At 43.3% G+C, this 14,003-nt stretch overlaps 1 protein-coding gene across 9 annotated transcripts in view; it reads left to right on the top strand.

Moving 5' to 3' along the window:
- Positions 1 to 14,003, top strand: part of IGF2BP2 (insulin like growth factor 2 mRNA binding protein 2) — a 165,024-nt gene that overhangs the window by 80,210 nt on the left and 70,811 nt on the right. Inside the window, exon 1 of one of the 9 annotated variants that reach the window (XM_032631559.1) lies at positions 8,910 to 8,958. The exons of the other annotated variants lie outside the window; for them this stretch is intronic. Within the exon in view, the coding sequence (XP_032487450.1) occupies positions 8,925 to 8,958 (34 nt within the window). The 5' untranslated portion in view covers positions 8,910 to 8,924. Of the gene's footprint in view, positions 1 to 8,909; positions 8,959 to 14,003 lie in introns of those variants that run through there. 9 annotated transcript variants of the gene reach the window in all.

The raw sequence follows: 14,003 nt of genomic DNA, 5'->3' as shown, positions 1-14,003 counted from the left end.
AGTAATATGTGCACAGATCGTTCATGCACAGTACTTTAAAAATCTGCAAAGCGATTTTAGTATTTTGTGTTCTCTTGATCTAATCAGAAGAGGTCGCACTCTCATTTATTTGATGGAAGGGACAACTGAGCCTGGGAGGAGAGCCAGGATTAGAACTACCACAACTTACTCCTGCTCCAGTATTCTTTGTATTATAGGAGGTTTGGGAGAACTTTTAGGAAACAAGGAGTACCTAGAATGTTTATTTAGGGAGAGTGTGCATCAGTTCCAGAAAGATGTTGACAGATGAGAAAGAATTTAAAGAGGAGCCAACACTGCGGAAGGAAGGACATAGGAGAGATGAAAGGAGCTGAATATGTATAGCTTGGCCAAAGGATGATTAAAGGGGATATGATAACAGTCCCTAAGAATGTGAAGGATGTAAACATCATGGAAAGAGAAAATGTATTTAGAACTGATCAAAGCAGTATATAAAAAGAAATAAAAATTAATGCTGAACATCACGAAAAGCTGTTTTCATGGAGAGACTTGTTAGCTTTTAAATTAGAATCCCAAGAGAAGTATCCACAGCCCTATATAGGAGGCATTTATGACTGGACTATCCTGCCTACGTTTGGGGAGGGCTTTTCCAGTTCTAATTTTGATGGCTGAGATCATGGCCCTTCCTCATATGGATTTGTCACCCAGTTCTGATTGCACAGTTTTGCATATCGGGGTCAAAAGAAAGAGTTACAGTCTCGTAGAAGCCAAACTCAGGCACGTCCCCAGCATCATGCAGTCCAACCTTGCAGAGACTGTCCCTGCAACCTAAATTAAAACCCTAAGAGTTTAGCTGATTAACTCCGCTCTCAGAAGGTGACAGATTCCTCCTTTCATGGTGCCCCCTGCTGGAAATTTCATGTTGTGAGCAAGATACATAGGTGCCTGCTTACTGTAAAATTTAACAGCCACAGTGGGTAAGCAAGTGAGAACATTCCTGAGGGAGCCTAGGGGGCAATGTAGTCTTTTGTCCTTCAGATGCAGTAAGACAGTGCCATTACATGGATGGGGAATGATCTTGCATGTACTGTGTGTGTGTGAAGTTGTGTTCCCGGAAAGGGCGCCAGAGCCCATGGGATGTCAAATAAAATCTCAGGTCAAAGCTGTAAAAGGTATTCACCTTTCATTGGGATGTAGCCACGGAATTATCTCTGCCCACAGGAGTCAGGCAAGAGAGGTGTCCAAACTAAACAGGAACTTAGAGGTCAGTCTTAAAAGGAGGAGTGTGATGTTTGGAATGGGAGGGGATCAGAGGTCTGTGGGGGCCCTTGAAAGGAGCTGGAAAGAGTGGGCTACCCCACCTCCAAGCCCACATGATCTCTAGCGAAGCTGGGCCCAATGCCTTCTTAGGCACAGAAGTGCCAAAGTGACTTCAGCCAGGTGTAGGAGCAGCCAGCATTACGGCTCTGGTGAATTTGATCTGGCAAACTGAACAGGACTGGAAAAGGTGGTCTGGGGTCCCTGAGCGTCCTGTGACACTACCACGGAGAAAAACCTTCTGAGAGGGAGGAGAGATTCTAATAGACCACCCTTGCTGGAGTAGCCCAGCGCCCTACCATGTCATCTGAGCTAGGACTCGCGTTAACAAAGTGGAGGTATGTAGTCTGTAAACTTATCTCCCCCTCCCCGCCCCCGCTTTTGCAGTCTTTTCCTTTTGTGTCACTCTTCCCAGCCCCATTTATTCACTCATTTAACTAACTTGTTGAGCCCCTCCTGTGGTCAGTTAGAAGCCCATGTTGGTAAGGGGTGAATTATCATTTTGGTAGTAGGAACGAAGAGGAAATGGTGGATTTTTAGAGATATTTAGGAGCTATGGATGTGGGATGAGGGGGATGCTGGTTAGTAGCAGAGCTGTGACTACAACCTGGGTCTTCAGGTTTCTCGGGCAGGAATCTTTCCTCTCTGCTGTGTAAAGATTTTCATCTCCTCCCAAAGGAACTCTGTAATTTACCTTTTCTTTCCTGTCCATGGACTTGGCATTGAATTAACCATAGATACACAATGTCATAAAAGCAGAGGTAGGAGATCTATATACTCCTTAGCAACTTATATTTATGCTCTAAATTCTTTTAGATATCATTCGCTGTGCATATAGATTATTAAGGGATTTAAATGTATTTTCAAGTGTACATATTGTCATAAAATGCAATGTGACATAAAGCACATAAAATTAATGTTTTCTTTTAATAACTACTGTAATTAATAATTTTATGTGTCCTTTTGAAACAAGGACTGCCTTTTGTAGCTTGAGAGCTTACTGCGTTACGTGTTCTTCTGTGTGGTGACTGTACCTTCGTTATTACACCGTGAAGTGGGTGCTGCTCTCCACAGAACAGAGAGGAGACTGACACACACCGGGTTTGAATAATTGGCCCAGGTCACAGGTTAGTGGCAGGACTTGGATTTGAACTCACACAGTCTGGCTGCCAAGCCCAAGTCCTTGACCACTGTGCTACACTGTTTCTTATGAGAGAGGGCCTTTGGAATTATTTTGCCTGAATCTCATAAGATATGGCCAAAGACATTTGAGATTACAGTTAATTTCCCTGTTGTAAGCAACACTTAAAATTATTCTAGTCTGTGTTAATGCTGGCTGGAATACTGTGGACAAGTGTCAGTGCACTTCTCACCTCATTGGAAACCCATAAAAGTAATTGCCAGGTGTTAACATACACTTTAAAAAAAAGAGCTTTAATACTGCAGAGGTGAGCAAGGCCTCCTTATCTGCCCAGTGTATGATTCTTTGCTCAGAAAAAGTAGAATGGATTGATAGAGGCACTGTGTGATTGAGGTATGGGTTTTGATTATGCGCTTATAGGGAAATAAGGGAAATGTATATAGGATTTGGGAATCAGAGGATATTGATTTGAATTTGGGCTCTGACATTTTTATCCCTCTGCCCTTGGCGAAGAAGTCACTTTGCCTCTGAGTGTGTTTCCTCCTCTGTAAAATGGGGTTGGTACTTCTCACCTTTCCCACCCTGACAGAGATAGCGTTAGAATTATATGAGATGATGTGGGTGAAAACGGTTTACCCTACATCAGTCTGTGCAGATGCTCGTTACCCCTGAGGGTCAGGAGTGGAGAAGAGATACCCGCGCAGAGGTGGGCAGCTGCCTGGAGGAACTTGAGGGTTTCCTTTGATTACTGTATTAATAAGGAATTGTGCACCCTCTTGTGGTGAAGTGAGGGGGTTAAGGGAGTTTTCTGAAAAGTACTTGCATATTGTTATTGTGGGGTTTTTTAAATTGTCACCAGAAATTCTTTCCCAGTAGTGAATGTACGCAGTCTTTCTCGACAAATCCTTAAATTGCAGTGTGAATAAATTGCTCAGTCTTTACTGTTTCCTTGAAGTGAAAGATGATACATTTTTATCTACGATCTAAATATATATGTTATGTTTACCTCCATTTCTTTCTTGTTCCATTCATAGAGAGCCTTGCTAGGTTTTCTGTTTTCCTACTGTATTTATTTTGTTGTCCTTTGTGGTGTTTGCATTTACTTCTTGCCCTCTGATTTAATATCTGTTAAAATTTTAATACACAGTTAGGGCTTTCTCTGTTGCCTGTGCTAAGGGGCCTCTGGCACCCAGCACAGAGTAAATGCTCAATAAATGGTGTTGAATGGATGCTGACAGTCTTCTTAACCATGCCTCAGTTTCTTTCCTCCTTTTACCCATGGGCACCCCCTGTTCCTTGACATCAGTTTTCCTGAAACACATAGAAATAAATTGAGGAAGTATGGCGTTTCAGTCCTTTAACATTATTTTTTTGTTTCCTCTCAAGTAAAATGAGGGGGTGAGAACAGGTGATTTCCAAGGTTCTGACTCTGTAGGGATAAGGAAATTAGGAGATCATCTAATTTGGCAGAGCTTAAGAAGGCTGTGAAACGTCTTGTCTCTGTCAGCTGTATTACATCCTCAGTTCCTAGGTGAATAGAGGGAGAAGCAGCAGAACTAGGTAGAGCAAAAGGAAAGGCAGAAGGAAGGGAAGAGGCAGGATGAACAACAGGATAAGAGAACATTGTGCGTTGACGGGGGGAGGTGAGGGGGGTTAACAGGACAGTAGCAGCATTCCAGAAAGAAGCTGTAACATCCTGAGCTATGTGAAAATTTTTCATAACTTATACACATTGTGTTGTGTGTCATGCTCACAGGGGATTATCTGATTCAACATCCTTTATTCCCACACATTGCTTACATTAAATTTGGGGGGAAAATCTTTTTCTCTAATTGAGTTATGAAGTCCCTGATCATATAGCAGTTCAGGCTACAGCAATGATTTTCTAACTGGCTTTGTGTGTCATTTTACTAAAAATTTCTTCTTCAAACCTGGCTGCTTAAAAACATTTTGTTTGTTTTAGAGAGCTTGTGTCACTTGTATCACAGACAGAGGCCGGTGTCTGCAAAGAAAGGGCCTTTCGGTATGGGCAGGGTGCAGGGGGAGCTTGCCTTGGATTTCGTCTTAGTTTACAATTCACACTGATGAAACTAACAGGAGATGTGATAGTGAGTCAGAATGTCAGTTAAATAACATACTGAGAAGCCCTCAAAAACTCCGCACTGTTCCTCTTGGCTAGCCAGCAGCAGCCTTCCCCTGGGGAAGTCAGGTTGCCTTTGGAAGATTGCTTGATGCATGGTGGGGAGTTCGTTGGTTTCGTTAATTGAACGGATCTTTTTTGAGTTTCACTCTGTGTGCCAAGTACTGAGCAAAGTGCTGGAATTAAGTCAAAAGTCTAGCTTTCAAGGCCTCAGACTCCCAACCTAGAGTCACATAAGCAAATATCTGAATGACGAGCCTGGTGCTTTAGAAGAGGGCATATAGGGTACTTGGAGGCAGAAAGCAGAGGGGAGTACCTCCTGCAGTATGGCTCCTTCAAGGGGAGTAGGCGTTCCCAGGGCTGGAGAGAGAGCAAGTATTCGCTGGGAACTGCGAGGAATTGAGAATGATCTTTAATGCTCATTAAGCCATAAAGCCTGATGAGGAATTGGATCCTTGAAACTTGCTTGCTGAGAAGTCCATGAAATTCGTGGTGGCTAGTTATGATGCCCTCTCACCTGGAAGGTGATGCAGATGCATGGTCTATTCTTTTGGCTTCTCTTCTTCTAGGTCTTGTGCTGTACAACAGTGATTTTCAAACTTTTGGTCTCTGGACCTCTTTGTGCTCTTACAAATTATTGAGAACTCTGAAGAGCTTTTGATATTTACCATATCTGAAGTTAAAACTAAGAAAGTTTCAAAGTATTTATTAGTTCACTTTAAAATAACAATAATAAAATAATCGCATGTTAACATAAATAACATTTAATTTAAAATAACTATACAGTTGACCCTCGATAATGCAGGTCTTAGGGGCACTGAGTCCCTGAACAGTTGAAAATCCGCATATAACTTATAGTCGGCCCTCCATGTATGCCTTTCGGTTCCTCCATAACTGCAGTTCTGCATTTGCGGATTCAACCAACTGTGGATCGTTTAGTACTGTAGTATTCACTACTGAAAAAAATTCACATATAAGTGGACCCATGCAGTTCAAACCTGTGTTGTTCAAGGGTCAACTGCATTTTATAAAGCCAAAAAATTTAGTGACGGTAGTGGTGTTTTTTACCTTTATGTTTTTGTACATCTCTTTAATATCTTGCTTAAAAGAAGGCATCTAGATTTGCATATCTGCTTCTGCATTCAATACGATGTAATGTATTATTTTGTTGAAGTATTTGAAGAAAATCTGGGCTCACCCAGATACATAGTTGGAAAAAAGAGGAATATTTCAACAGGCCTTTCAGATAATTATGGATATTCTTTTTTGATACTGCACCAAAACTTGACAAGTAGTCGTTTCTTAACGGTTAGTTGCCGTATGGTACCTGAAACCATATGGATGAAATTTAATATTCTGTTACATGAGAATCTCTTACTAATGCAGGGTTTTGTAACATTATACATTAGTTATTTGGAAAATATTGGTTCACTGGATTATTCAGATCTTCCATATGTTGACATGTTGTATTATACAGTATCAAAAAATCACAGTCATTACTACCATGTCCAGTCTTATCTCTAAAAATCTTTAAATATTGGGAAGCTGAAAACTAATAATGGTAAATACAAGTTTCCCCAAATTCTTATTTTTGCTTGAGAGGTCACATTTCATCATTAGCAACAAATACCGTCAGTTGTTTTCCTCAAGTGACAGGCTCACCTCATTCATTTTCAAAAATATGTCAGATACCCAGTTTTGAATAGCCATAGCTGTCAGTGGTTCTTCGAAGTAAAAATGGTGTTCTATGAAGAAGGCTGCTATTTCAGCTCAAAACTCAAACAACGACACAAATGCCTTGCCTTGAGGCAACATCTTACTTCAGTATGTAGAAGTGCTTTATGTGTACTTTCCATTTTGTCATACAGAATATTTTAAAAGATCAGTACTCCAGGGTCAAGATTTTTTTTTTTTTTTTGCAGTACGCGGGCCTCTCACTGTTGTGGCCTCTCCCGTTGCGGAGCACAGGCTCCGGACGCGCAGGCTCAGCGGCCATGGCTCACAGGCCCAGCCGCTCCGCGGCACGTGGGATCTTCCCGGACCGGGGCACGAACCCATGTCCCTTGCATCGGCAGGCGGACTCTCAACCACTGCGCCACCAGGGAAGCCCTCCAGGGTCAAGATTATTAAACATTAATAATTTTTACTGCTTATCAAGGACCTCTTTACTGAGAGTATCATAGCAATGAGAATACAATGATTATTAGTACAGTTTGGTGCCATTACCTTGATTCTTGTTAAGGTTCCAGCAGTTTTACCCACCATTGCTTTTGCACCATCTGTGCAAATATTAACACAGTGAAAAGGCAAATGACTTCTTGCTATTATTAGGAAAACAGTTTCAGCCTTGTGGAACCCCTGAAAGAGTGTTGGGGATCCTAGGGATCTGCAGATCACATTTTGAGAACTATGTGGGTTAGTGGTGAAGAGCATGATGCAGGGTGTAGATTGCCTTTGTTCGAACCCTCCTTCTGTTGCTGATGAGCTGTGTGACTTTGGGAGGATATTGAGCCTCTCCGTGACTGTTGCCTCTCTGTAAAATGGGTGTAATAATAGTACCTGCCTGATTAAATGAGTTAATCTGCCTAATAGTTAACCCATTGATGGGTATTGGTGAAATTAATACCTAGTTGATTGGTTGATTGATTATCTGAAGAAATAAAGGCAAGGTTTGTCCAGAAGCTGTCTCCTCCGTCTGTATTCTAGGATGCCTGAGATGGCCACCATTATCATTCCTTCTTTTTACCCTTACGATGGTAAAGTACGTATTAACTGAATGAAAACCTGTATGGTAAAAGGGGTAATGTATTAGCTAACAATTTTGCAGAGATTGGCACTTCTTGCCAACTGAGTCAAGGCTCTGATGGAATGGAGAAGGATAGTTAGTGCTTGATGAAGTGACAATGGTGGGGGAGGTCCAAGAGCAGTGAGGGGTCCCTCAGACAGCTGGAGTGTAGCCAGAGAGTACTGAGCAAGGGCTCTTTGGGGAGGGGAGGAATGAGACAAACTCTCATGCACTGGAATTGGTCCTGGTCTCCTCTTTCTTTTGTGAATTGCAAGCATAGTTCAGGCATATGTTAATGTAAGTGCCCCTCCCTACACATTCTCCAGTTCTGAGGTGCAACCATCTCTGGTGCGGTACAATAAATCTCATTAGTTCAGACCTAATGTTGAACTTGTAACTGTTTCGAGGTAGACAGTGCAATGCACAGAATAGAGCATGAGCTCTGTAAGGAGGCATGTCAGGTCTCAAATCCTGGCTCTGTCATAGCCCAGCTCTATGGCCTTGGGCAAAGGATTGAACGTTTCTAAGCCTCTGTTTTGTCTCTGTAAAATGGAGCTGCCAGTACCTCTTGTGGAGGCATGAATATTAAATGAGATAGCTGATGGTAGGCGCTCAATAAATATCTGTTACTTTCCCCATGCTGGCTTCAGTTATCTTAAACTCCATCACTGTTATTGTATAATAAGGGCCTAACTGCTATTCAAACCATGTTATCATTGCCTTTTTACTTTTATTAAGAAACTTGAGTTTTTAGAAAAAGTTAGATGTGGTATTGGAAGAGCTGCGATACTACTTCTCCAGGGATTTCAAGTAACAATTTACAAAACCGTAACCCCTCCTCTGCTGTTTCTGTGGACCTCTGAGGTTCTCTGATCCAGAGCCCCTCTGCTCCATAGTACTGCCCGTTTGAGTACTGCCCGTTTGTTCAACAACTCAGCCTGGGAGTCACGCAGTTGCTCTGTCTTGGAGGCCAAGAGTCTCAGTCCAACCCAGCCACTTTCATGCTACGTCTGCCCAAGTGAAGAGGCAGAAGGGAGACGTGTGAGGAACAGCTGGCACACGGCCACCGCTCCAAGGTCAAACGCCTGTTTCCTCCTGGTTACTACCCAGACTGACTCTTCCTCAGTGCCCTGATCGCCCTCAGTGTTCTTAGAATCCCCATTGTCCTTGGAATTTCTTTTATTGTTTCTAGAATCTGGGTGGCTGCACCTTTTTTTCCCCCCCATATCCTCCTCTGGAGTTTTAGAGAACCTTATGGTTGTTAATGAATCGATTTTCACAGCCTCCCAGAAACAAGACTCTTCTGTGTTACAGATCAAAGAACCTATTACTGACACAAAAGGAATCCAGCCAACTGGCCTTCCCTGCATGGAAGGCAGGTCCTGTTCTAATCTTGCCTCGGCTTTTGACTTGCTGTGTGGCCTTTGTTTCCTCATCCAACGATAATATCTACCTCGCAGGATTGTTGTGGAGTTGAACAAATGCTAAGAACAGTTCCTCTGAAAGGCCGAAAGATAGGTGTCAGATCTACTGTAACACCAGGGAACTCAGAGCGTGTTACAATGATTTACTCTGTGCTTTATCTTTGTGAGGTTGGTAAGTGGAGATGCTCCTGTACCTACTTTATACCCTTAAAATGTGCATTTCACCATCTCATTTTAACAGTTCCCATCCACTTCCCTTCCAGACTTGTAGGAAATTGTCTCTCTGGTGTGCTAAGAGTCATTTCACTCTTCACGCTTGTGTGCATCTGATTCCACTTTTGGTTGGGAGCAGAGATGCCCTCCTCTGACCCTGGGTCCCTTCCTAATCTCCTTTTTGGTTCCGGCTTTTTTTCCTCAATATTTTGTCCCTTTGACCTCTCTGCATTTGGCATTAATCATGATCATATCTTTCCAAAACTTAATTGTGATGTTCTGCTCCCGGGACCCTGCCTCTGGGACTGACCAGACCTGGTCCCACTCATCTCTTACACCCCTATATAGAGGCTGAGGTTAAGACCTTTTCTCAGCATAATCTCAGAAGTAATCTCATCCATTGTCAAGGTTTTAAACAAAACCAGTGTTCAACTTCTGGTCCTAAATTTCTAACTTCATGCTTGATACTTCCGCTTAGATTATCCTAACATCATGCAGATTCAGTATATTTTAAATGGAATTTATTTTCTCTCCTCTTTCCCTACTGCCCACCAGGAAAAAAATTGGTCCCTTTTCTGGATGAACCTAATTATGTCAGGGGTTCCACCGTTAGTTCAAACCTTGGAGTCGTTTGAACTCTCTTTTCTTGAATCCCCACATTTAATCTGTTCCCAGTAAACACTCCCCCTGCCCCAGTATTCAGGTTTGCATCATACAGAGCCTGCTATATGGTATCAGTGGTTTCTTACAAGGGCCCCCTGCCACCAGTCTCAACCCACTACAGTCAGGTTAATCTTCTAGGAACCTTCGTCTTGCCGTTTCACCACTTTCAAATTCTTCCATGGCCCTCTATTGCCTTCAAACAATCATAGTGATTATCTGTTGCTGCTGTTTAACAAGCCCAAACTAAGTGGCATAAAAAAACCACCACTGTTTTAGGTTCATAGATTCTCCGGGCCAGAAGTTTGGAAAGGGCACAATGGTTGGCTTTGCCTCTGCTGTGTGATGTATGGGGCCTCTGCTGGGAAGATTCAAAGGCTGGAGTGACTTGACGTCAGAGGGCTCACTTGCTGACATCTTCAGTGATTTGATGCTGGCTGTCAGATGGGACCTCAACTGGAGCTGTCAGCTGGAACAGTGGTCTCTCCATGTGGTTGCTTGTGCGTCCTCAGTATGGTGGCTGGTTCCAAGAGCAGGCGTTCCTAAGAGGGGCAGGATGTGATCTAGCTTCGGGAGCCACACAGTTATCACTTTCACTGTGGCCACGAGTCTGTCTGGATTCAAGGGAAGGGAATGTAGAACCCCATCTCTTGTGGGAGGAATGTCAAAGTCACATCATAAGAAGAGCATGTGGGTGATTTTGTTGCTGTCGTCTTTGGAAAATAAAATCCATCACAAAGTCTAGCCTGATATGGGAGTTCCTTTAAAATATCGCCCAGCTTTTTTTTTTTTAATTGAAGTATACTTGATGTACAATATTGTGTTAATTTCAGGTGTACAGCAAAGTGATTCAGTTAATTTTTTCAGATTATATTCCATTATAGGTTATTATAAGATTGAATATAATTCCCTGTACTATACAGTAAATCCCTGTTGCTTACCTATTTTATGTATAGTAACCAGCTGACCTTTTAAATAGAATATGAGAGCACCTACCATTCACAGAACACTTCCTATGTGGCAGGCACTGTGTCGAAAGACTTCCTGTGCATTCTCATCTAATCTAACAATTCTAAGAGTTTAGATGAGGGAACTGAATCAGGAAGCTTAACGCAGCTTTGTCAAGGGTCACCCAGTTAGTAAATAGCTAAGTGGGGCTTGAATGCAGAACCTTTGACTCCAGTCTTAACCTCCAGGCTATCCTGTCTCCACTTCTGTCAGGGCGCGCAGATGCAGGGAGAGAGAGAAAAGAGGATAGCAGTTATAAAAACTTACCAGGAATCAGGTTTAGTTTAGGCTCTGACCTCCCCACTTGGCCAGTTGCAGTCCTGGAGAGCTCACAACTCAAGGAAGCAAGACTCGTTGGCTGATGACTCAGGCCAGCTTGGTGCTCAGACCAAACGTGGTCCCAGTGGACAGGAAGGGCTAGGGGGTGATCTCGTGACTGACTCTATGTCTCCCTCCACAGGCCTGGGCTGGGCTCTCTGGGAGGCTCTCTTCCTCTTCTGTTCTCTCCTGTGGGTTCCTATCTGGTCCTAGTGCCCACTTAGGACTCCTTGGCTCCAGCACGTGTTTGCTTTGACCTCATGCTCACTGAAGCCCCATTTAGAGTTACAGATATTTGTCTCTGCGTAGTTTGCCTTCTCTCTGGATTTGGCTCAACTGCATTCCCTGGGGTTGCCTAGCCTGAACCTGCCTACCTGGGCTGCCTCCCACCCTCACTCATGCTGTTTTCTCTGCAGGATGAATGTCCTTTGTCCCCCTTCTCTACCTGATGGTACTGACTCTCTTTTCAAGACTCAGCTCAGGTTCCTACCCACCTTCCTTAAGGCTGGTTATGGTCCCTCCTCTGAGCTCCCACAGTTTCTTGTACATTCTTCTAGAATGGTTTTTGTCCCATTCTGTACTTGTCTGCTGTTTAGTTCCATGTGACCCTCACTAGTCTGGGAGCTCCAGCAGGGAAGAAACTGTGTGTAATTCATCTTGGAGTCCTCGGTGCCTGTTAAGAGCCGGGCATATCAATGATCCTCAGATCCTCCTGAGGAGGCTGGTGTGGTACCTGGAACACCAGTGCTTTTTTTTTTTTTTTGCGGTACACGGGCCTCTCACTGTTGTGGCCTCTCCCGCTGCGGAGCGCAGGCTCAGCAGCCATGGCCCACGGGCCCAGCCGCTCCGCGGCATGTGGGACCCTCCTGGACCAGGGCACGAACCTGTGTCCCCTGCATCGGCAGGCGGACTCTCAACCACTGTGCCACCAGGGAAGCCCCACCAGTGCTTTTTATGTCTGTTAATGGGTTGACAGGGGTGGATGCTGCCAACAGAGACATGGGGGTGGGAAGAAGATTCAGGGATCTGGAGACTCAGAAGATGTGGCTTCTCATCTAAAAAACTTTGGACAAATCACTTCTCTGGAATGCGATGTCTTTTATTTATGAGATGAAAGGATTTCCTTAAGAACCTTCCCAGTCCTAATACCCTGTGAAGATAATTTTAAATGATAAGCTTTTGACTGTAGACTGCCATGGAGCTAAGCAGTGAGTTCTATCTATTGAAAGTATGACCCAATGTTATCATTTCGAAAGGATAGAAGTTTGGTTATTTATGCAGTTTAGACTGTGCCCTGGTGGTGGGCTGTGGCTGACTAGATTTGATGGAATCATAAACATGGCCACAGTCCATGAAGCCTTTCTCCTTCCCACATAAACCTCAGTGGATCCTAATTCTCAAAATCTCCACTGGATTTTATTGTCTTCTCTCCAGTTTAACCAACAAGAAACATTTCAACAATTTCAGCTCTTAATTAGCAAAAGCAAGACAGAATGACATATCCCTTTGGGGACAAGACAAAACTATTTTTATGGCTAACAGTTTTCCCTTGTAATGAAGTCTGGTCTTGAAAACACCCTAACGTAGTAGGTTCTTGTAACTCAATTATAATTACATAATTATGTATAATAATGTGTATATGTTTTATGTATATGTATACATGTGTGTATGTGTTTATATATCTGTGGGTGTATTTACATAATTATACAGCATCAGGCCTGAGTTCTCTACCCGCCAGACCCGATGTAAAGAGGCCATTCCTGTAGTTTTCCAGTGAGCTGTGAGCACAGCTGAGGGTCATTTCCTGGAGTCTATCTGCAGCCTCCACCAGACTGATTATTCTTAGTTTGATCATCTTAGCCTGGATCATACAAGCCTCTCCCTTTACTTCCCTGTCTCCACCCTCCCGCCATATCACCTATATCCAAGCTCACTATACCTCCTCCAGAAAGCACAAAATGACACAAATTTGAAAACTTAAACCTGCCAGCATTGCCCCTCAGTAGAGGTTCACTTCACAGCCGGCTGGTGGAGGAGGTGTGAAGAAAGTGAAGAAAGGCAGTGCTGTCTTAAGGTGTGATTCAGTTCTTGTTGCAATGACTTAAGTTTTAAAAACTAATCCACGAAGCTCTTATCTTGTATCTTGCTCCAGTAGTGTATCCTAACAGTGTCTTCTTGTGCCTCAATTTCACCCCCTACAAAATGGGGGTAAACAAACACCGCCACCCGGAGGTTTCCAAGGGCTGCCAAGGAGGCAGCGTGAACGGTTGGTGAATAGAAGGCATTATCTGCCCCCCAGAAGAGAAGCACCTCCCAGACAGACCACAGGGCTGTCCTGCCTTGCCAAAGGAGGCTTCTCTGTAAGCAGGAGGAGTAACATGGGCGAATTGCCCCAGGCTCTGTTGGTCCTGATGACAGAGGGAACTTGCTAGGTGGGTGTTCATGTCTTTTCAGATGAAGGTGAGGAGGTGGGGGACAGAAAGGGGGAAGACAGGTGCACGAGAGGCTTGCTTGAGGTTTCAGTTGATAAACAGTGTTTTATTAGTCTGGAGGAAGCTAGCACGAAAGTACAGTTTTTAGAGAAGGAATTGATTTCCAGTAAAATTTGCTAGGGTGAGCACGTAGCAAAATTAAAAGTTTTAACGATAAAAATAAAATTCAGGGGAATTTCCTGACAGTTCAGTGGTTAAAACTCCACACTTTCACTGCTGAGGGCGCTGGTTCAATCCCTGGTCTGGGAACTAAGATCCTGCAAGCCGCGTGGTGCGGCCCAAAAGAGATATATATATATATATATATATATATATATATATATATATATATATATATAAAATTTGTGTGTGTGTGTGTGTGTGTGTGTGTGTGTGTGTGTGTATGTATAAAATTCAGGGAGAGGAAAAAAACCTCAGTTGGAAGGAGAAAAGAGTATGAACGTTCCCTTTCGTATGTGACATTAACTGGCTAAAATTCACACATTAATTTTTGGTAATTTCAAGATGCCTAGGGTGTCTCGTTCTG

The sequence above is a fragment of the Phocoena sinus genome, chromosome 4 (assembly GCF_008692025.1).
Source record: "Phocoena sinus isolate mPhoSin1 chromosome 4, mPhoSin1.pri, whole genome shotgun sequence".
NCBI lineage: Eukaryota > Metazoa > Chordata > Mammalia > Artiodactyla > Phocoenidae > Phocoena > Phocoena sinus.
This window is presented reverse-complemented; position numbering and strand designations above follow the sequence as displayed.